The sequence below is a fragment of the Rattus norvegicus genome, chromosome 3 (genome assembly GCF_021556685.1).
Source record: "Rattus norvegicus strain SHRSP/BbbUtx chromosome 3, alternate assembly SHRSP_T2T, whole genome shotgun sequence".
In the NCBI taxonomy this organism is placed as follows: Eukaryota; Metazoa; Chordata; class Mammalia; order Rodentia; family Muridae; genus Rattus; species Rattus norvegicus.
In genome coordinates this window covers 150,355,016-150,378,649 of record NC_141536.1, presented here as the reverse complement: position 1 = coordinate 150,378,649, position 23,634 = coordinate 150,355,016, and the positions used below count along the sequence as shown (strand labels likewise).

The 23,634-nt window shown below is 42.0% G+C and overlaps 1 protein-coding gene across 16 annotated transcripts in view; it reads left to right on the top strand.

Moving 5' to 3' along the window:
• Ptprt (protein tyrosine phosphatase, receptor type, T) overlaps positions 1–23,634 on the top strand; it is a 1,095,890-nt gene that overhangs the window by 700,383 nt on the left and 371,873 nt on the right. For 15 of the 16 annotated variants that reach the window (NM_001402009.2, XM_087653463.1, XM_087653459.1 and 12 more), the window contains 1 exon segment: positions 2,446–2,742. In NM_001402009.2, the coding sequence (NP_001388938.1) occupies positions 2,446–2,742 (297 nt within the window). 16 annotated transcript variants of the gene reach the window in all.

The window sequence follows — 23,634 nt, the reverse complement described above, 5'->3', positions numbered from 1 at the left end:
AATTTGTCAAATGAGACAGGCCCTCCCTCCCAGTGTCATGTTACCGGAAGTAAAACAAGTACTTCCTGGATGGTGTTCCATTGATGGTGCTTTATTTGTGCTTTTGGGCCATACTGGACATCTCAAAACTCATATTCCACATGGAGTATATTTAAGATGTTTAACAAAAATGTGTCCGTAGCCTTAACTGAGTATTAAATATCTGTACTCTAACTTCCTAATGAGAGAAGGAGAGGGCCCCAGGAGATGACTATCTCCCTGGGTTTGGAGTATTGGTTTTGAAGAAGTTCCCAGTGGAAGGATGTTGGAAAGGTTCTACTCGGGTGTATATACCAACAGACTTCTGGAATCTCTACAGATAGAAAAATCACTGCTGGACAAAGGGTAGAGGCGATGCTAACATTTGCCAGACAGGAAGTCTTCTCCATCACTATGCCTGTACCCCTATACTTACTGCAGACTGGGACACCCAGAGACACCTAGCTATGTAACAGTGGCCATGTCTGGTCATAGCCCGTAACTATGAGTTGCACACATGTTGATCTTTCATTGTACATAGATTCAGCATAACAGGCTCTGAGCAACTCGTCCAATGTCACTTTTGCAAAGTCACACTTGCTTCCGGGATTCTTTCTTTTGCACAAAAGACCCTGCACCATGGATAGTGGAGCTGTAAGAAGGCCAGTTCCTCACTTGAAAAGAGGCCAGAGCCACCTATGTGCACAGTTTGGGGATGCCTCCTCCTCCTCTCTGACACCATTATAAAATGTGCTCCTTGGCAAAGCTCAATTATATAGCTACACTTCCCACATCGTGGTAAACAAGGGGCCTCAGCTAAGCATCAAAAGCCCTCACTGATAGTCATTCCTGTTGGTGCCTTGGTCGAGAGGCAGCGATACTCTAACAGCTCTGGGAACTCAAGGCCTGGAGAGGTGACAGTATCCTGGTCTATCAGAGTGCATAATGATTCTACCCAGAACTGCCGTTTATAAGACATTTGGGTTGTGTATAGCATCTGAAGGATGATTATACTTATTGCTCTTCCTATTGCTATAAAACAAATAAACCCCCAGCTATTACATGTGACGTGCTTATTAAGTTCCAGGTGCACCTCTAATGGCTCCGGATAATTCATCCGGCTTTACCCTCTCCTGCAGTTGGGTTAGCTCTTATTATCACCGATTCACAAATTAAATAAAAAGTAGACTCAAAGACATGGCATAACTTGATAATGGCCTTCAAGTAGCATGGGATTAAATGCCATTCAGACCTCTATCATCACTATTCTTGTTTTAATGAGTTTTGTACAAAAGTCGCCTCTTTACCTCATGCAAGGCATAAATATCGATGCACGGATTATGAAGTAAGACATGGTTGTTCCTACATATGGGGGACTGGGACAAAGATTGGTAAGTAAGGGGGATTGGGGACAGTGTTGCGATACTGAGGAGTGGAAGATGTTGTTCACAGAGGATGTGGTCAGGACAGGACCAAGAACTGCTGCAGAATGTTAGGAAATGATATACTGCCCCGTTGTAGGTGAAAGTGAGGGCTGAATCCAAAGGCCAAGTTCATGGGCCGTTGTAATCATCCAGATGGATTGGAGGTTGGACATCTGCTCATGATGTAACCACTGTTCCAGGTTGTGCTGCTGGATAGGAGGAAAGGAGGGGAACCTCAATTACAGGGAGAAAGGTTGTAACTGAGTTAGGCCAGAAGGCAGGAGAGAACTCCAGCAGCCCATTTCAGAAGCCTGTGCAGCTCGTAGCTCCCAAAATAATCCTCAGTGGCACTTTAGTGAAGCCCTAAGAAACTAAGAAATTTTATGTCTGTCTGTCTGTCTATCTGTCCATCTGCCTGCCCAACCCCATCCATCCATCCATCCATCCATCCATCTATCCATCCATCCAATCACCCACCCACCCACCCATCCATCCACTCACCCACCAACCCATCCATCCATCCATCCATCCATCCATCCATCCATCCATCCATCCATCTATCTATCTATCTATCTATCTATCTATCTATCTATCTATCTATCTATCTATCTATCAGTTTTTGAGACAGGCTTCTCTGTGTAGTTCAGGCTGTTTCGTAACTCTCTCTATAGGCCAGGCTGGCTTTGAACTCAGAGACACACTTGCCTCTACCTCCCAAGTTCTGGGATTAAAGGTGCACCATCACCATTCAGCTAAGAATTTTATATTTTTATGGCTGACATACTTTATTATGAAGGAAATATGACAAATTTCCACCCTATGTATTTTGTTTTCTCTTAGACATGTGTGCTTAAATAAGAAAAAGACATTGATTTCAAAAAGCCTTCCTGTTAATTAGACTGCAGGTGGCAAAAGTCACGGGAGAGCGTGGGGAAGAAGCAACAACATCCACCCTCTTCCTGCAGCCTCCTTAAAACTCCTGTATCTTGTGTGTATTTTACAGATCCTGTGCATGGCCCTCAGAATGTGGAGATTGTGGACATTCGGGCTCGACAGCTGACCCTGCAGTGGGAGCCCTTTGGCTATGCAGTGACCCGCTGCCACAGCTACAACCTCACAGTGCAGTACCAGTACGTGTTCAACCAGCAGCAGTATGAGGCCGAAGAGGTGATCCAGACCTCATCCCACTATACCCTGCGGGGTCTGCGGCCCTTCATGACCATCAGACTGAGGCTGCTACTGTCCAACCCTGAGGGCCGGATGGAGAGTGAGGAGTTGGTGGTTCAGACTGAGGAGGATGGTGAGTGAGGGAGGCCAGTTTATGGGAATGGAGAAGGTTAAGTATGCCTGTGGGTTGTGCCAGTAAGTGAGGAGGGTTTTATTTTTTGTCCATATGCTTGTGTGTGTGTGTGTGTATGCGTGCGTGCATGCATGTGTGTGTGTACATATAATACATGTATATGACCATGTGTGTGCATTCACATGGAGGCTATAGGTTATTGTTCCAAGTGTCTTCTCCATTTTTTCCCATCTGCCTTTTTGAGATGGTCTCTCTTTGGATTTGGGAATCACTGATTTGACTAAATTGGGTAGTTATTGAGCCTCAAAGATCTTTGTACTGAGGCATTCTTAGGACAGAGGATACAGACGTGCTCTGCCATACTTGGTTGCTATTTGATGCCGGGGATCTGAATCAGGTCCCCAGTTTTACAGAGGAAGCACTCTACTGATCCATCCAACCTTTATCCTCTATCCTTTGTCTTTGGTCTCGCCACTATTCTCAAGCTCCCCACTATTTTAAATGTCCCCACAAAGGGACCCTGCAGATTGTGTATCGTGCATTTCCAGAATAAGGTTTTGTTTTCATAAACAGTGACAGCTCAGTCATGAATATGTGCTCATGGTGACCCCACACACCCCAATTCTCCCCTCCTGTTCTATTACTCTCTCTACCCAAGCCTTAACTCTTCAGATGCCTCCTGGAAAGGGTCTTTATCATATTGTTTAAACATGTCAAGATTGAAAATCAGACAACTTGATTCAGCACAAATGAAAAAGAAGAAAGCATAGAGTAGCGTAAGGCTCAGTGTGCGCAGGGAATGAGCTCAAAGTTGATTATCCAGCAGGATGTCCCACAGGCATCTCAAATACCTCGTATCAAAAAATGAAGGAATGTTCTCGTCTATGCTGACTTATCTGCCTGTGTTCCCCTTTTCAGTGAGCTACACCTTGCAGCTCAAGGGAGAGAGACTAGAAAATCAACCAGGAATTCCTCCCAAACCACCCCGCCTCCCCCCACCATCCCACATCCCTCCATACCATGTTACCGCCCCTACTTCCCCTATCAATCCCCGCTCCACCCCACATCCCCTCACTCCACCCCACCTCCAACCCTATAAGGCTCGACAGAGTCTGTATCTCACACTGCATCTTTGAACATGTCTCCTACCTAGAGGATGCTAGGAGGCAGAGATTTTTGTGATAGCACGCATATTACTCCTTGCCTATGCTATTCCTTCTTTAGACTGACGTCTCCCTTCATCTGTGCAGGACAGACTTTTCTATTGCTATTCCAAGACTTCGCTTACATTTTACTTTCTGTATAAGTTTTCCTGCCTCAAACTTCTCGGCTATTTCTACCCAGGGTTCTCGGACAATCTGCATGCAACTCCATCCAGTAGCTGTCTTGTGTAGAATAGAATTTGTGATTTCTAAAACATACCTAAGAAACTCTTGTCTCTCTGTGTGTTTTAGGCTTCTCCTTGGCCTGGCTGTTTATGGCTCTAGCATCTGACTCAATGTAGATTTGTGTGCAAGCGATTAAGGAGAGCTAGATCAGGAATGACAAGTAAGACAGTGGAGAAAGCCAGGTTACAATTTCTAGTCAGCTGCAAGGAGAGCTCTACAGGGTGAATTTGTGTCACAGATGTCCCAAGCCAAGCAAGGGAGCTGCAGCTTCTCCTATGTCTGGTCCCATTAGTTCAGAAATACAGAGCCCCTACCTCTAGCAGATAGAAAAGGTAGAGTCTCGGGGCCGGTATGCCTGGGATCCCCTCTTTAATCTCTTGACATTGATTTTCCCACCCATAAAATGGACTTGATGTTAATAGTACTTTGGGGTTTATTGTGCATATTAAAGAGGATGGTAGATGGTTTAAAAAATGGCCTGAGACCCAGTAATAAGTTTTCAATAACCATAGCCACTACATTTTCAAGAAGTAACAGGAGAAACAAAAGAAGTTCTAACAAGAAATCCTCTGGTACAAACCACTCTGCCACTGAGATGTCGTGGTACTTTTCTCCATACTCTCCCCAACCATTGCACTGTTTCAAAAAGTATACTGCACATCCTAAAGGACTAGCAGCACACCTGGATCCTGACTGGAGAAGCAGGGTGGTGGCAGGGAGTGGTTACCACACCAAGCTACACCTAGTGCTAACGGGGAGGAGCCTTTGTTGACAAACCATCTTGATCTAGCCAAGGAGCAACTCGGAGCAAGCCCTTCTCAAGTGTTCACACGGCCCCTTTGAGCTGCCCTGGGAGAATGGCCTCCATCCACAGCAAGTCCCAAGTTCTAGCTTTAAGCTATGTTTTCTCTTCTCTCTTTCTCATTTTTTTTTACCACCAAGAGGAAAATAAATAAACCACAAAGCCTTTATCAAAACAATGTGGGAACAGCAGTGCTTTGAAATTAAATTTAGAGTAAACACCATTAATAAAACATCAGTCCCTGCTTCAGGAGATGTGTGGACATTATCATATTAAAGACACCAGCATGCAAGACACCCTTCCTTGGTCTGTAGCTCTTCTGAGGCCACAGCTCAGAAACTTCTGGAGGGTTTCAGTGGGTATGGATAGTCTTTGGCAGTTTGCATTTGTTTTTGTGTGTTGGTACATTGTCTTAATATGTTGCCGGGTTAGTCTTAAACTTCTGGCTGAAGCCATCCACCAGACTCAGACTCTTGAGTAGCTTGGACTAAAGTAGGCATCAAGAGTGCTGTGGACAATCCCCGAAGGTCAGGGGCAGGTTCCCTACTTCTTAGAGGGAGAAAGCATTTTCTCCTTCTCTTAGAAACTAATCCACCTTGAGAGGACACCAAGGTTGGAGTGGGATACTGATGCATTCCCAAAACTCCCTTCTGAGAACCAGAGAGCAACATCCAAGATTGGGCTCACTGACGTCATGTTGTTCTCACCTGCCCTCAGAACCTAGATATTGGGGGAGTTTTCAGGATCAGTCATTTTAGTACCCCAATATCTGTGAAGGTCTGCAGAATAATTGTTGACTAGAAAGAGAAGTTCTGAGACACTTGTCTCTATCAGGAAAATGGCTGTTGATAAAAAGAAATTAACTGGACTTTTAATTTTCTGTCCTTTACAAATATCTCAGATCTTTATGTCGTCACCTTTAGCCAAACTACAGCTATGCCTGTGGAAATGTAATGTAAGAAGTCCTAGGAGGTGCAAAGCGTAGGACATGAAGTTGGGACAGGGTGGAAAGGTGGTGTAGTGGATATGGGAGGAGTTATGGGGAGGAGTGGGAATGAATATATCAAAATACATTGTATGCTTATATAAATTTCTTGAAGAATTAATAGAAATATCTCTTCAGTGTGCTTATCTGAAGAGTAAAGATATTCTAATATATATCAGCAATATTACACAACATATAAGAAAGTTAGCATTTCCTTAAAATGACTCAACATGGGCCACCAAAATGGTGTAGTGGGTAAAGGCATTGCCGCCCAGTTTCCCAACCCAAGGTCTGATCCCTGAGATCCACAAAGCAGAAGGAGAGAACAGACCCTGGAAAGTGGTCCTCTGACCTCTACTTTCATGCCATGGTACATACAAGCACATGCACGGATACACACAGGCACTCACATCCACACATATACATATGCATATGCTTATATAAATGAAATAAGTAAGTAATGTGATTAAAAATAGCCCAACAAACTGTTCATTTCACAGTTCTTCTAATGCTAAACTTAGTTCTATATGATAAAACCAGAATAGAAAACAGTTTTCCATTAAAGCATTAAAAGATAGTACTGTGTATTTCTCATTGCATCTTGCCAAGGGTCATGTAAGTTCTGGGAGCTCCTTTGTCATGATGTCACACGTAGTTAATTAACATGAAAAACACTACTATATTATAAACAAAGCATAAATATATATACATAGCACATATAAATACATATGCCAGATATAAGCACATAAATATGTTTCCCTCTTGATACATTTCCCCTTTTGTGATGCTTTGAGATGATGTAAGTGTTCTACCATCATTCCAAATCTTTGGTCAATGACTTTAGCCCTTCCTCATAAGCTTTACCTAAAATCAGTTGCTATGCTGGCACTTTAAAGTCTGGCATTTTGCCTATACTTTCTGACTAACGTGTTTCTTCACAGAGAGGCAGTCTCTCATCTTCCTCTCTGTGTCTAGGATTCTGAGTAATTCACAACCATGTTTTAAATCAGTGTACTAAGCTCCATCAGTATCCTTATTTTCTTGAGTGATCAGGTTGTCTTGGCCATAGCTAGAAAAAAATCCCTTCAAGCTGAAAAGATTGAGAGACACAGCAAGAATACAACAAATACAGAGGCGAATGCCAGCAGCAAACCACTGAACTGAGAACAGGACCCCCGTTGAAGGAATCAGAGAAAGGACTGGAAGAGCTTGAAGGGGCTCAAGACACCATATGTACAACAATGCCAAGCAACCAGAGCTTCCAGGGACTAAGCCACTACCTAAAGACTATACATGGACTGACCCTGGACTCTGACCTCATAGGTAGCAATGAATATCCTAGTAAGAGCACCAGTGGAAGGGGAAGCCCTGGGTCCTGCTAAGACTGAACGTGATTGTTGGGGGGAGGGTGGCAATGGAGGGAGGATGGGGAGGGGAACACTCATAATGAAGGGGAGGGGGAGGGATTAGGGGGATGTTGGCCCGGAAACTGGGAAAGGGAATAACACTCGAAATGTAAATAAGAAATACTCAAGTTAAAAAAAATAAATAAAAAGAGTTACTAAAATATATATATATATATATATATATATATATATACCAACAGTTCATCTCATATTTCGTCTGTCATTAAACATAACTCTGTATGAAAAAAACAGGATGGGAGACTTTTTTTTCCATTCAAATGTTAAAAGGTAGTACTGTGTGTTTCTCGTTGCGTCTTAACAACGGTCATGTAAGTTCTAGGAGGCCCTTTTGATATATCCTTGCTAGTCATCCTTGCTTCAGGCATGATGCAATGTTCCAGACTGTCTGTAATGCTCCTGCCCAAGAAGTTAAGGTCATGACTTTGCCGAAAATTCCTGCTTGCTTCTACAAGTAGTAGTCTCTGGGCTCTAAGGCAGGCCTTGGATATGTTCAATGGAACAGCAATGCCTCTAGCTGCTCCAGGAAGAAAGAGGTAGAGAATATAATTTACCTATTTAACTCACGAGCCCATTGTGATCGAATCCTAAGACCTCTAGAAACTTCTGCACATCCCACACTGTATTCCAACAGTGAGGACCCTGGGCTCTCCATATCCACTTATTTATTCATTCCCACTACCTCGAAGTGTACCAACCCACCAGCGAACAGTGACCCTACTAACCTAGGCAGAGTATTTTCATCCCTTTGCCCTAAGCTGTGCCCTGCAGAGGATGTACACTCAAAATTTTACGTTCAAACATTCGGAGTTTCCATCTATGTGATCTTATCATTCACTAGCCCACTAAGGCTATTTTAACCTTAAGGTTTTCCTGATGCCATGTTTTGAAAAATAAGTGCTACTCCTGCTTCTGACATGCAAATTAGGTGCTTCATTAGAAAGTCAAATTGTATGTGTTTTTTTTTAAAAAAAGATTCATTCTCAGAAATAACTGTCACAGTATTTGTGTTCTTCAGCGCAGACCTGAAAGAGTGACGTTTTAAGCACAAAATACCACATTTCGTCATTTACTTTCTATTTAGTGTTGTTTATATGGTACATGTATATGTGTTTAGGCCTGACTACTTTATATCGGGTACCCAATTAGGAGACTCATCGCTGCAGAAGACTGATTCGCTCCCCACTCTCTCCAGCCATTCATTGACTGTAGCTCCTAGGGGAGGAGCCTTATAAGATTTCTCCATCCTGTTGGCATGTCAGTTGGTACTGTCATTGTACAGGTTATTGAGTTGTCATGGCTGCGGCTTCCTGTCATATATAGAAGACACTATTCCACATCAGGTGTCCTGGTCCTCTGACTCTTAAATACTCTCTGCCTGCTCTGCCATGTATTTTCCGAACCGTAGGCATAGGGGTTGACTGTCGATACATCAGCTGGGGCTGGGTACCCTGCCGAGCACTTGTTTTCTGGGTCTGGACCAATTATATGTTCATCACCCACAAAAACAAACTTCTTCTATGAGGGTTGCGAACTTTATTTATGTTTAACTTTTAAATTATCTTTTATTTCTATTTTATAGAGTTTATTTAGTAAAAAAGTGAATAATCTTTTCCTCTTTCTCCTCCTCCCCACCCTTCTACTTTCTCCTCCTCCTTCCTCCCTCTTCTCCTTCCTCCCTCTTCTTCCTCCCTCCCTTAGTCCTCCCCACAAATCCACTGAGCCCAGAGCCTTCCACATTCTATAACTCCTTTTCCCTTGATATATTTCATATTTAAAATATGTAATAATGTATACTTTGCCCATGTTTGTGTTCACTTTGTGTTCCAGAAAACAGTCCATACCAGAAATTACCCATTCTGCTAATAGTGTCCCGGTGCTTCGTGTCTGTGCGGATAGGTGTGCCTGTGTCCAGTGGTGACTGTTTCAGTTATTCACCATGACCTACTTTTTCTCATCTAGGTCATCTTGTGTCCCTCCATTTCAGGTGTCATGTTTGCTGCTTGATTGGCTGCTTGTTATAAAGAGGCACACTGTAGCCCCACTGCAGCAAACAGCCCGGTGTATATGTTGTTAGGTGTCTGTGGAAATGTATCTTCAGGGAAATTCTTCACGATAGGATTGCTGAAGTCAAAGGGTAAATGCACAATCAATTAAGTTCTTCGGAGAAGGCCTGTCACTTTTCATTTTCACAAGCAACGTGTACTGATTTAATCTTCACACCAAATATGAAAGAACAAGCAGTATTTCCCCTATTGTATAATGCGGGAATGTAATTTTAACAATACATAAAACTGTAATTGATTATAATAAATAACAATATAAAGTATATTAACAAAATTGATGTTTAATATGTTTAACCGCATATAATAAGTATATTATCCCAATGTGGCAAAACAGGCTTAAACTCAAATGCTTTCATGTAAGGAAAATTACGGTGGTTCAGTGCCTTAACTTTGTGCACAGTTCTAATGAGCCGAACTCACCTGCTTCCTTAGGTTACGGTAAGCCAGGAGGGGGCTGTGTGTTACTGGAGATAGGAAGGTACATCTGCACTAATAAGAGGTGGCACCTAAGGCCTGCAAGGAGGGAAAGTGGAATAGGAAATAACAACAGGGCATATGTAATACAATGCAAAGTCAGACCATGAGGATAAAGTAATATGCACCCTAAGAGGTCCTAACGGCCTCGGTTCATCTCAGCTCAATGCACTGCAGGGAGGATAAAGATGGCCGTGCAGTATTGTGAGCGATGGGCAGAAAGGTAGTTACGTTTTCCCTGGGCCCACAGTGAGTAAGGCTTTGTGCTCATACTCCTGCTCCTGTCGTCTATTGCCAAACACCACGCAGGTCTGGTTGCCGTGGTTGATCAGGTGAGGAATTCAAACATTTCTAAATATTGCCTATGTGGCTTCCCCTGACCACGTGTTATGAAAGCCCAGAGCTGGCTGAAGCCCCTCAAACATGCTTCTCTCGGCTTTCTCTGTCTCTATATCATACTTTACATAGCTTAATCTCTCCCTCTTCTCCTCCCCCTCCCCCTCCCCTCCCCCTCTTCCTTTCCCTTTACACCCTCTCCCTCCCTCTTCCTTTCCCTTTATACCCGCCCCCCGGGAATATAAGCTTGGCAAAGACAGAGACTTCATTTTGATTTAGTCCCTGATGGGACTATCTAGTAAGAGGAGGAATGGTGGCCTATAATGTGTGCTCACACACCATTGGACTCAGGGAATAGGCTAATGAATGAGTACCTGACACCAAAGTCCATGCCCCTCCCATGATCCCAGTGTTCGTAAATGGATACCATTTCATAAGCTGGGTGTTTGCATGGGTCCTTTAGGTACAATCAAAGCTCACTTGTCCTGGCTCGCTAAAGCTGACCGTTGTGGGTAGCTCTTCTTGCCTCCAAGTTCAATAACATACTCACTGCTTGAAGTCAACTGTGGTTGGAAAATTCATACCATGGAAATTAGAAAACAAGTTATTATTTTCTCCCTAGATAGCTTGTGGCAAAATATTTAGTAGCATAGCAGTATCTTCCTCAAGTAAAGATTACAGTTGATGTCTTGAGCTATGAGGACTCATCTGGAAGAAATTATTTTCCTCTAATAAAACTAGAAAAAAAAAGGAGTAGGTCCAACTTTTCTCTGTGATTGAATATTGAAAAGGAAAGGACATGACTGTTCCTAGGTATGACAGAGGAGAAAGTTTACTGTAGATAAAAGGGAGAGCACAGCCAGAGGCAGGGACATCTGGAAGAGTCCTGAGTAGACATGACCACACTGAGCTGGCCCATGTGAGGAAAGAGGAGTGGGGAGAAGGGTAGTCAGACAAGGAGGCCAGGAAGATAAGGGTAAAATGAAAAAGCAGGTAACCAAAATTGTCTGGATTATATAGAGAAGGGTCTGTGGGGGAAGGACAGCCCAGCTCTGGGCTGGAGATGTTTAGGGTAGGGGGCAGAGTATGCCTGCTATACCCTGTAATGAGTAGGCATTGAAGGACGCTGGATGAGCTTGGCAGCCAGGTCCACTTTGACATGAGAAATAGTCATCTCAGTCATTTGTTTTAAACCTAACGCTCTGTAAGTTTTGCTTACATGCACTGGTGTTTGCTGATGTCTTTGCTAAGCAGTTTGAGTTTTAAGTTAGTTCCTGGCCTCTGTATAAGGAACAACCTACCAGACAAGCAGCCAGTGAGACGCCCTAAATGAAGGGGTGAAGATGTGGCCAGGATGAGGAATGGAGGAGCCTCAGGTCCTAGCCCATGGCTCCAAACTTTCCCATATACAACTTTTATGTTTTTCAATTCCTGCCTTCTAAATTCTTCAGGGTGAACCCGTTTTGCAGACATCTACATGAAGAATCGAAGGGAAAAGAGAGGAGGAGAGACCATGGGGCAGACAAGATGAGAAGGAGACAGAAAGGGAGGGAAAGAAGCAAGGAATGGAAAAGCTTCCTTGACAACAATCTGTTCTTCTTCCTGTTGAAATGAAAATCCCCCTTAAATTACCACCTGACTTGAAAGCTTAAGAAAACATCTGCTTTAATTATAGTGAATTTACATGAACCCACTGACAAGAAGCACAGTTAAAATTAGCAATTTTAGTGTGCTTTTTTTTTTAAGAGAATGAAATTATAAAGTAATTAACCTTTGTTGTAGAACTCTGTCAATAGGATAGAAAGTCCCATGCCATGACAGAAGAAGAAATGAAATTGTGGACAAGGAAAGTGTGGGTTCATTAAAGAATTATACGGAATTAAATTAAAAAAAAGAATGGAGGGAGGCACAGGTTTAGAAGATGTGACAAGAAGTCTTTCAGCACAGCGGAGCTTTTTATGAGAGGAGAGAGAGATGCTGCTTCATCAAATGAAAGTCACCCTCCTCCATTGTAAAGGACATTCTCACCTACAAAAGCAGTAATGAGGTGGGAGGGAAGAGCCGTGGCCTGGGGCTGAGACACTTGACCATGGCCATGACACCTGGCAGATATAGTCACCTTCCAGCCTCCAGAGTACAAATCCACAAGGTGATGGCAGAGAGGAGCTGGTGCTTGGAGGCAGGAGGATGTGTAGTATCCAGCTCTTTCTCCCCTTGGTAGGACAACTTTTTAAGTTATGCCTATCCTCAACATATGAGTCTCCCCTCACATGTAAGATGGGCCAATGGTACCAGCAGGCTTCTAAGACATGCTGCACACAGTGGGCAGCGGTCAATGCAGGGGTGCATATTTGGTCAAAGGGACTAGGAAACTGAGTGCTCACCCCTAAACAGGACATCTTTGTCACCATTACTACCCAAGCTACCCCTCCATTCCCACCAAGGCTCAGGGAACATCGAGGAAGAGTCAGAGAGAATATAAGAACCAAAGGATGAGAAGGAACAGTGTGTTACGCTATCTTCTAGACGTGACATGCCCATCATACTCATGAACTCGCAGCAGTTGGGGTTCTCTACACATCATCAAGCTAGCTAAAATTCTGGCATTACCAGGAGTAGTGGTGCCCTCTAGGACACATCTCTCACAAAAGTGCTTTTAGCAGTTCGTAGCTGATACAGGGAGGATGCTCATTCTCCTCTGAAGGTGTGGCCCCTGCTAGGCTTCCCAAGGTACTATATCCACATGGTGGCAAAATGGATAGAGAGGAGGAAGGAGAAAAGACAGAAGTGGAGGTAGCAGGTTTGAAACTCTAAGGAGCCCACGATAGGGAGTATGGGAAAAGTTGGGTGCAGGAAAGCAAGAGTGTGGTTGTATTTCATGGTATACATTGACAAAGTTCTTAAGAATAAAGAAAAAATATGTTCTAGAGATCTATTCCACACATGCCCGTAAATGAAACACTCAGCTGTGCTAAGTGGAGCCAGCATCAGACAGAGAATATAACTCTTGACTGGAAAAAGTCAGGCCAAAGAGTTATGTGTAATTTCTCCTCACTGTGGCAAGGATAACTTTGAGATAGCCTCTGGCTATTACTTAATCCAGATTACATGTCAACTTGACCATGACCTTCTGTTTTATGCCTCCATGTTCTGTAGCTAGAAAACTTCAACCCCACTGCAATGGACCTGTCTACTCTCTGCCTGCCCTCTCATGTTACTGGTCAGTTGTTGGTCCAGTCCCTGTCTTAACAACTCTTCTCAGCATCTGAGTCCAGTTCTCATTTTGATACACAGCAACAGTGTTCCATGAAATTGTATGCCTATCCAGGACCCTCCTTGCGTAGCTGACCACATACACACTCCCAGTTCCTCTAACTGAAGTCAGCAGCACTCATGGAAAAGTGTCTCCTGTTTCTCTGGTTATTTCATTCTTTCTACTCTTCTGCAGAATAATTATCTCATTCTTAGATCCCTATCACCACCTCTATACTGCCACCACACACAGATAACCTTGTTGCCTATAATACTAAGGAAATGGAAGACATTTCATTCTCCTTGACCCCTACAATGCATGGAATGCCCACATATTCAGTCTTCCGTCCTGTTTCTGGGGATAAAGTATTTGTTTTCTAAGTGAAGACCAATTTCTATACTTAATGTGCCAAATCCTACTTCCCTTTGCCTAATGGAAGTCATTATTCTGGTGATACCCTACTGTCTACCCTGCAGCAATGTTTCTCTCTCTAAGTGATCATTGCACTTTACCCAGACACTTCATTCCATCATCGTTAGAAAGACAGAAGCAGGATTCCCCAGTCTTACCTTCTCTTGCAGCTACCATTCCATCCACTCTTTCCCATATGTCCGTCTTCCCATTCTGAATTTCTTGATCACACCCAACCAAGGCACTCCAGTCTGCACCACGTCTCCCATCTGGTTCCTCTGAAATCACCTGTTTACTTACGTTTTTCACTGTGATAAAAATACAGTGGCAAAAGCGACTCAAGAGACAAGTTTGGTTCGCACACCTAGGTCATAATCCATCATGGCAGACACGTCAGAGCAGAGCAGAGCCTTGGGTTACATTACATCCACTGTCAGGAATCCATTCATTTTCTCATTTGTATACAGTCCAAGACCTTGGCCCAGGGAATAATGTCTCCCACAGTAGCCAGATCTCCCTACCTCAATTAACCTGATTCAAGATGATCTCCCACAGGGACATCCGGAGGTCCATCACCTCGGTGGTTCTAGATCTCACCAAGTTAATGGTTGAGATTAATCATCACTCCTAGAATCTTAAATAAATACAACCATCAGTATTCTTGGGGTCAACTTTTATTTAGCAGCTGTCAGAATTGGGCATGGTTGGCTGTTTTACCCTCTTTTTTAATTCTCCCTTTTCCACTTAGTTTCTGGATTATCACACATTTTTAGGTCTCTCTCTCTCTCTCTCTCTCTCTCTCTCTCTCTCTCTCCCTCCCCCCCCCTCTCTCTCTCTCTCTCTCTCTCTCTCTGGAACCCCCTTTGTCTCATAGATTTCTTTTAAACATCTCAACTTTATTGGCTTACAGTTTTGAGACTCCAGTCATTTCTGTGCCAAGGGCTGGGCAGACCTAGGACACGGGCTTTGTAGACTATGTAGATCTCCTTGGCAGCTATTTGATTTTGCTGCTGCTGCACAAAAGTATCCAGCAACAATATATACATGATTAGGTATGACGATTTTTCAATACAATTTTATTTACAAAGGCAAGCCATTAGTTGGATATGTATCAAGGGCCACAGAATGCTGACTGTGGGTCCATTTATTTAACCTAATTATTTCTGATCCCATGGCTTTACAATCCACATGCAAGCTAATAATTTTTCTAATTGATGTCTCCAGGCCAGACCTCTCCCCAGCCCTCCAGAATGATTTATTGACCTGCCAGCTCAACACCCTCACTTAGATTGCTCTGGTTCTTTGGTGTAAAACATCCCAAACAGAAAGAGGTGGTCATCATCACTCAACCAACACCAACATCCCTTACCCCACTGTCTTCTCTATCTTAATTAGTAGCACCCATGTTTTATTAGTGACTCAAGCCAAAATCCTTGACGCTTCACTTCTGTCAGGCTGAGACTCTGGATTGTACAGCACTAGGGACCCCCTTCATGTTATGTTGTCTGTAATTGGTACACCTGGCTTTGTACCAAGCAAAGGTTTAGCTCACCCCCTACAGTTGATTCATCAGCATAATCTCTTAGCTCTGCCTTCAGTATAGTAGCACCGAGACATTGAACAACCTACCCCTACCCCATTGCATGCTCCCACCTTCTGCTGGCTCTCTGGTTTCAGCCACGTTGATCATCGGTGTGGACTAGGTGAGCAGTTATTTAGTTCTCTGCTTCAACCCTAGCCTCTGCGTGCTGTTCTTAACAATGCAGCCAGGATGATTTTTTTAAACCATGAAGAAACTTACAGCAGCCTTCTACTGCTGTAAACCTTCTGATTTTTCTCGTGTAATTGATATTAAATGCCTCCATTATATAATGTCCCAAAGTCATAGGGGTCCCAATTCTGTTTGCTCTCAGTTCGTTTCCTACTTCTGTATCATTTCATGAATCTAGTTACTGCTTCAAGTATACCAAGCATGCCCCTGCCTCGGGGCCTTTGTACTCATCATCTCCATCTGACTAGAATGGCCTTTTACCAAATAAACAGGGCTATCTCTTCCACCCCATCAGGTCTTCATTCTTGTTTAGAGTTTAGAGAGCTCTTCCCAGCCCATTTCATTTAAATGTGGAAGCCTCTTACATGACACTCTGTCTCTCTTCTCTGCTTCATGTATCCCCTTAGCACTTATCAACTGAAACACTGCATTTGCACTTTACCTTGTATTATCTATCTTCTCTCGAATAGTATGCACTCCACAGAGACAGAAATCTTCTTCCTTATTTTGTTTACCATCACAATGCAAGTACTTAGAACCATTCCAAGTAGGTAATATGCACACATAAATATGTTATCAAATCAATGGCTCCTGAGTCCTAGGAGACAAAATAAATTTCACAATTATTTACCAAAGAAATCAGAAGGCCATTGTAAGATCTGTTTAGAATCCTCAGTAAGCTATTAGAAGATACAGCTTTTGCAATTTGCAATATATTATGAATCCAGAAAAGGAGATTGAGGTAAAGACACCATTAGAAATGGGAACAGTTTTTATTGGATCTGTAGGATTCAAAGTATGGTATCCAACCTCTGTTAGAGAGGCTCTTAGGGGAATGCCATGGGATCCTAAGGAAGGACAACCACACTGGGCACTTACTTTGTGCCTAACACTTTGTTAAGCATATTATGATGGTGAAATGTTAAATTCCCATGACAAACTATGAAAAGAATAATGGCTTCATACCCTCCTTAAAACAAGGAAAGGTCCCCCTAAAGATGTTAAGTAATTTTCCCCAGGTCAGACAACAAACAGGTATAAACAAAATACAAACACTAGTAGTGTGGGTTCAAACCTATGGTCTGAGCCATTTCCTGGTAGTGCCTTAGGTCTAAATGATGGAAATATGAATTTTGATTTGCCGTGGTGTTCTGATCATCTTTCTTAAGATGCATTCTCAAAGAAATATAGATTCCTTTCAACTCACCCTGAGTCCCATTAGCGGATGTAACACAACTCTACTGGAAGGGGTTAATTCACTACTGCACAGAAAGCTAACCCCTGGGTATGAGGACGAAAGACAGGATTGGACTACCCAGACCTCAGTGCCATGAACCACCCCAGACGCCAGGCCACAGTACAGAGGATGGGCACTCTTACCACAGACTCGTGTCCAAAGCATATGTAAGGGAGGTATCTCATTCGCTTTTCCTGTTGTGTGGTGAAAAACTCTGACAACAACTCAAGGAGAAAGATTTTCTTTTGACTTGACAGCTTTAGCATCATAGCAGCAAAATCATATCAGGGGCTTAAGACAGTTCACTACATGTTTTCTATAGTCAAGAGGAGAGCAATAGATACATATGCTCTGTTCCTTTTCCTTTTCTTCTACATCTTATCAAGTTGAGCATGGAGATTGACCATTGCAAAATGGAAAGTATTTTAACAGGAAGTTGTCATTGGAAAGGAGATTCTCCAATAGAAGTACAGTTTTTTTGGACACTTACAGTTGCCCTTCCCCAAACACTAGAAAGCCCACCTTCTTCCTGGTTATTTCTCTAAACATTCTGAGTCCATACTCATAAGACGAGCAGAATCCTTGTCTGACCAAATAATGCCCTGTTTCTTCCCTTTCCCTCTGAATTTGGGGCTGGAGAGATGACTCATCGGTTACAAGCACTGTCTGCTCTTCCAGAGGTTCTGAGTTTAATTCCCAGCAACCACATGGTGGCTCACAACCATCTGTAATGAGATCTGATGCCCTCTTCTGGTGTCTGGAGACAGCTACAGTGTACTCAAAAACATAAAATAAATAAATTTGTTCAAAAGAAACTAAAAACAGGGACTCACTCACTAGCAGAATGACACATTAAACCAGACCACCTCTAATAGCCCCACTTCTGATAATACCTCTTAGCACAGGTTTGTGAACAGATAAAAAGTGACTCCATTTTAATTAAGGAGGAAAGGATCTGATATTGCAAAGCAAGTGCCTCTAGGAATTAGACAGGGGAAAGGGCTTTTTGTTGTTTTTATAAAGCAAATGTTAATATCCAGTCTTAAGAATAACTAAGTAAACACTGTTATGGATTATGTCCCTGGAAGGGAAATTAACATTTGTAAAGACACGATTTCCCCCACACTGATCTTTTAAAAGAGTTCAAAACTGTTTGCTAGCTGTGTGGTTAAGAAATAAAATCTATAAATAAAAGCAAGGTCAAAGAATGGAGTTCACTAGAACTAAATTAATGAGACATTTGTTTGTTTTACCCACTTGTGCAGAGTTAATTTCACACAGAAAAAAGAGTAAAATGTTTTTTAAGGATACTAAATATAATTTTAGACTAACATTTGAAAATTATGTGACATGAAAAAAACTCTTGGAAACAGATTTAAAACCTAATAAAGAGGGAAAAGCTCACATGGTTATACCGTATACTCAGAAATGGAATCAATGGCTTAACCTTTCTCAATGAAGAAAAAGTTTAATTATTTGAGTTTGACTGGTTTTGACACATGATCAGATCATCACCCAGGGAGGGACCTTGTATTCCCATGTTACTCACAAGAGAGGGAAAAACGCCATAAACCTCCTGCCTCAGTATGATTGACCATAACCTTGACTTCCAAGACAGAGTCTTAGAAGACTTCTTCCAAGTTCACAATGAGAAATAAGGAAGTTAGGTGCAGATATCCCAATCAGAATATAACTGAACCACCCAGTAACACTGGAGGAATAGAAAAAGAAATATTTCAAGAAGCCAACATTGGCTAAACTTTGCAAAACCCATTTTTGTAATTCATTGCATTAAGATACTAAGAGAGGGGAGGAAACATATCATTACTACAATGGATTCAGTTAAAGCCCAGCATGATTTCAAAACAAAATTTCCTTGAATATGAGGAGGAAAATGGACCTTTTAACCCGCTAAATGATAACTACGAGTGACCTACAAACACCATATGAAAGGATAAAAGAATAGCATCATTAGCTTTAAAATTGGAAAAACACATATGTCTATCATTATTCCCAGTAAATGCTGTATTGGTGACCCTAGACGGCAGAAATAAAATGAGCTAAATAAAATGGGAAAGAGTAAGACTGCTATTAGCTACAAATGCTATGATTATTTACATAGATAGCCCAAAAAACTCTGAATACAAATATTAGAATTAAAATTCATATATTTCCTAAGATATCCACATTGAGGAACATATTCCATGTCTATTCACCTAACAAGTATGTATTATTTTTAAAAGATACGATTTACAATTTCAATAAAAAAATTCAATGGATATTAGCGAAGCCCCCCAAAGAGGTACATTATACTTATGATAGGAAAATATAATATTATAAAATAGAGCAATATAAATAAATTACATTTAAGCAATTACAATGAAAAACCCAAACATTAAAAAAAAGCTCATACTGATCTAAAAATGTATTTATTCTAAGAAAAGATGGCTAGCCAAGACAGTTCTGAAGATTAAGTTTAATATTATATATGTGTGTGTATTACCACCTATATATATTATGTGTGTATATGTATAAAACCTATACATATATAATATATGATATCATATATAATATAGAATAAAATATGTCTAGGTGTTTTGCCTACATGTATGTCTATACACCATTTGTGTTCAGTACCCATTGAGGCCAGAAGACAATGTTTGTTTTCCCTGAGACTAGGGTTGCAAACTGTTTTGAGCCACCATTTGGGTACTGGGAATTGAACCCAGGTCCTCTAGAAAAGTCGTCCTCCATCCCCTGGTTTTCTCTCTGTTGAGATAAGTAGGTATTTGTTAAGAAAATGTAATGTTCATGCAGGCTTGGTCCGAAAGAACAGCTAAACAGCACAGAACTCAGGAGCCATCCCACGTGGAACTGTGGTATAAGTTAAAACAGCACAGCAGGAAGCCAAGTGATTCACGTGGTGAGTGTATTATACTGCAAGTGCGCATTTACCAAAGGTCATTTTATCAAAAGCATAAATTCCAAGCTTTTCATAAGCATTTAAAAATACTGTTGGCCCTCGGAACAGGGAAAGTGTCTCTTCAAAATACTACTTTTTAGGGTTTCTCGGGAGCCAAATCTACCATAAGGATTTTGATGGAAGAATATTTCTGAGGTCATGCTGGATACAGAGAGGGGGAAACAGGGACCGGGACAAAGTGGGGCAAGACACATTAACCAGCAATCCCATCAAGCACTGGATTTTAGAGCAGTGACTTTCGAAGTGTGACACAAACCCAGGCATTGACTCATTCATTCTTTTTCCATGACAGATGGGTACACGCACACATGGCGAGTGTTTTAAGAAGAGAAATGTTTATTTTCATTGCTTTTTAAGTGTTACTTTTACTTTTTAATTTTATTTTCCCAGTGATCCGTACTTAAAGTAATTTATTATGGCATCAGTCTACCGGGTTGGAAATATCCTTATCATCTTCACTGTCATAACACCACCCCTCCCCTGGCACATGTGAGCCACCAAGATTTTAGTGTTTTTAAGACTTTGATTAGAACCAGTAGAATGTGGAGTTAGCAAATCAGGTGAGGAAACGTGGATGTCCACTCATCAACTCAACCTCCTATCCTTCATGACTGATGGGTGTTTCAAAAACTTAACAATACTTATTTCTATGGTGACCATGGTTATTCCCATGGCCTTGGGGCAAGAGAATGTGAGGTGTTTGAGACGGTGCATTCTTCAGTTGGATCGGGGTGAGGTATCAACAGTGTCTGCTACCGTTTGCCTCTCTCTGTCTCTTGCTCTCATTACAATCTCTGATAAATTTAACCATATTAAAAACTAATTACTGATCTATATCCAAGAGCAAATACAAGGCACAAACTGAGAGAATTACTAGATTTTGGTTTTTTGTTTGTTTTGTTTTTGTTTTTTTCTTGTGCTGGGGACAGAACCGAGGACTCTGATTGAAACAGCCAAATATTCTGCCTCTGAGTGCACCCCGGGCCTTAGATTATATAAAAACATAACACTTGTTTTATGAAATAGAGAAACCAGGAAATCAACACAAAGAGACAACAGAGCCAAGTATTAACAGATGCTCAGCTCACTTAGGAAATAGGAAAGAACGAGAAAAATCCCTGTAAAGTGTCATTTTGCACTTACAAGGTGGCCTAGACTTTCAAAGCTGATCATGCCAGATATTCTTTATGCATATAGAAATGTGGGAACTCACTGAAGACCGCACAAGGGCATCCACAATGCTGGTACCACTTCAACATTCAGAGTAATAAGCTCTTTGGTCTTTCTATTCCCAAGGACTCCTCAGCATCATTGTACACTCTGGGAGGAGCCATCCAGCATCCCTGGATGGAAATAAGACAGACACTGTAAGCTCTAGAGGGTTCTCTGATGGCAGGGGGCTTACTATGAGGCACTACCTCAAGAAGCAGGTATCCAGAGGTGGAAGCCCCCTCCAAGCCACATCCCAAATGACAGTAGATAAAAGCTCTCATGGTCTAAATAGGTAGGACCTTAAAGATAAGCTAAAGTCCCTATCTTCTTCTACCAGAAGATTCTCAACATCAGCCAGAAGGCTTGAATTCACCTTAGTGAAGTCTGGTATATATTCAAAAAGATTTTTTAAAAAACCACATAGAGGGGCTGGGGATTTAGCTCAGTGGTAGAGCGCTTACCTAGGAAGCGCAAGGCCCTGGGTTCGGTCCCCAGCTCCGAAAAAAAGAACCAAAAAAAAAAAAAAAAAAAAAACCACATAGATACATGTAAGCCATACACAAGAGAGAACCATCTGGAAGTAAGCTTATGTTCAATCTAAAGTAGAATGATGAGATAATACTGAAAAAATGGCAGCTTCATGAACTGAAGGGGAATAACACACAGTTGATGGATTGCCAGAAATCCTAGAATGATGAACAGGAGTCTAGGAGCTCCTTATGTGTATGAAGGAAAGAAAGGAAAACCAAATGACCTGCTGTCCTAGGGCACACTGATGACCCCAAATAAGAATTTAGGTTGGTTACCATAAAATTCTGTAGTCCTCATTATGGTGATATGGGTGGGATGAGGTAGAAAAAGAGCCAATGAGGAGAGGCACAAAGTGAGTAACACCTTGCTTTTTGTACAGTCAGCATGGGATTCTATTTTACAAACACTTGGTAAACACAGACAAACTTTGTACATTCTTAATACCATGCAAAGCAAAGGAGAAGCTTTACATGTAATGCAAAACAAGAGTAATGAAATTATAAAAATGCAATTAGTAAAAAGCAACAGAGATTCCACAGTTTTAATCAAGGGACATAAGAGAAGCATGAGTGGAGGAAGCTTTAAATACTGAGTAGAGGGACCTGTGGTTAGAGAGATGGCCTTTGCCCTCAAAAGAAGCGGAAGAGGAAACCGCAAGAATCGGTTCTCTTGGAATAGCTTTGAATTTTTATAAAATTATTGCTAAGTTCTTCTGACTACTATTTTTCTTTGACACAAGGTCTCATGTAACCGTGGTTACTCTCACATGTGTTCTGTAGAAAGGGTGGCTTTGGACCTCTGATCCTCTCACCTCCACCTTCTCAGCACAAGGATTACAAGTATCTGTTCTCCTTGAAGAATAAATGGGTAACTGTACCCCCAGAAGCATGGAAAGGGAATAATAATGAAAGAGAAGACCTTGCTCTGCTGCATATTAAAACACGTCATCCCGAAACACAGGGAGATACTGTCTTAGTAGGAGCTATGACTCAGTGAAGGCTGAAAGCATATGCCAGGGTATAAAATAAGCCACCGTGGAAAGATGGCCTTTTAAATCATAGTGGAAAGTTTTCACTGGCCAAGTAATTGTCCCAAGAACGTCGTAAGGAATTATGGGTAAATTTCTACTATGTGCAATGTCGAAAGTACATTCCAGATGGATGGCAGTTTTAGATCAAATGAGAAAAGTGGCAGTAACATAAAAAAAGTCATAATAATTACTCGCTGGTGCTTTTTATTTGCTTGATTTGTGGTGAGAAAGATAATCTGTCCTCAGTTGGAAAGTCTCGCTTGAGTTTCACCATCATAACCTCCACCAGACAAACCCTTGCGCATCTCCATCCCACAACTTTCCCACCAACTAACCCTCTGCTACCCACCGGGGAGACCCTCTTCCACCAGACAGACCTTCCTCCACCTTCCAACAAGCTTCCAGATGAATCAGCAGAAACGCCCTTTCTCTCCATTTCACCCCTCAATGATTAAATCATCCCCACTTTTCCCAATTTCTTGCACCGTTGGAAGACAGATTATCCCCAACTCTTTGAGAAAAAATTAAGCCATTGGGATACTTAAGCTCCCTGACTGAGCAATTCCATCTGTTCATTCCCCTTCCGTCTCTCACAGAAGGAAGGGAGCTCCTCTTGCATTTTCCTGGGACTCCACATCAGCCCCCTTTCTCTTTCTTACCCTTCAGCCTTGTGCCCACTTTGGATTTTTTTTAGCAGTCTGATACCCCCACTCCCGTCTTTAGAAATGGCCTTTGTCTTTGCTTCACTTCTCACTTCTGTTGTCTTTTACATTTTTTTGTCCATCATAACGAAAGGTCTTTGCTCATACCACTCCGTGTTCTGCTCCTTCTCAACCTTCTCCAGGTAATGTTACATAACCAGTCTCCCTAAAGTATGCTGACTCTGGCCACAAGTGTTGGGACACTAAGTTCAATAGCAACTTCAAGGCCACTTCTGAGTTGACCATTCAGCCATATCTATCACTGCAAACCAATCCCTTCCCACACCC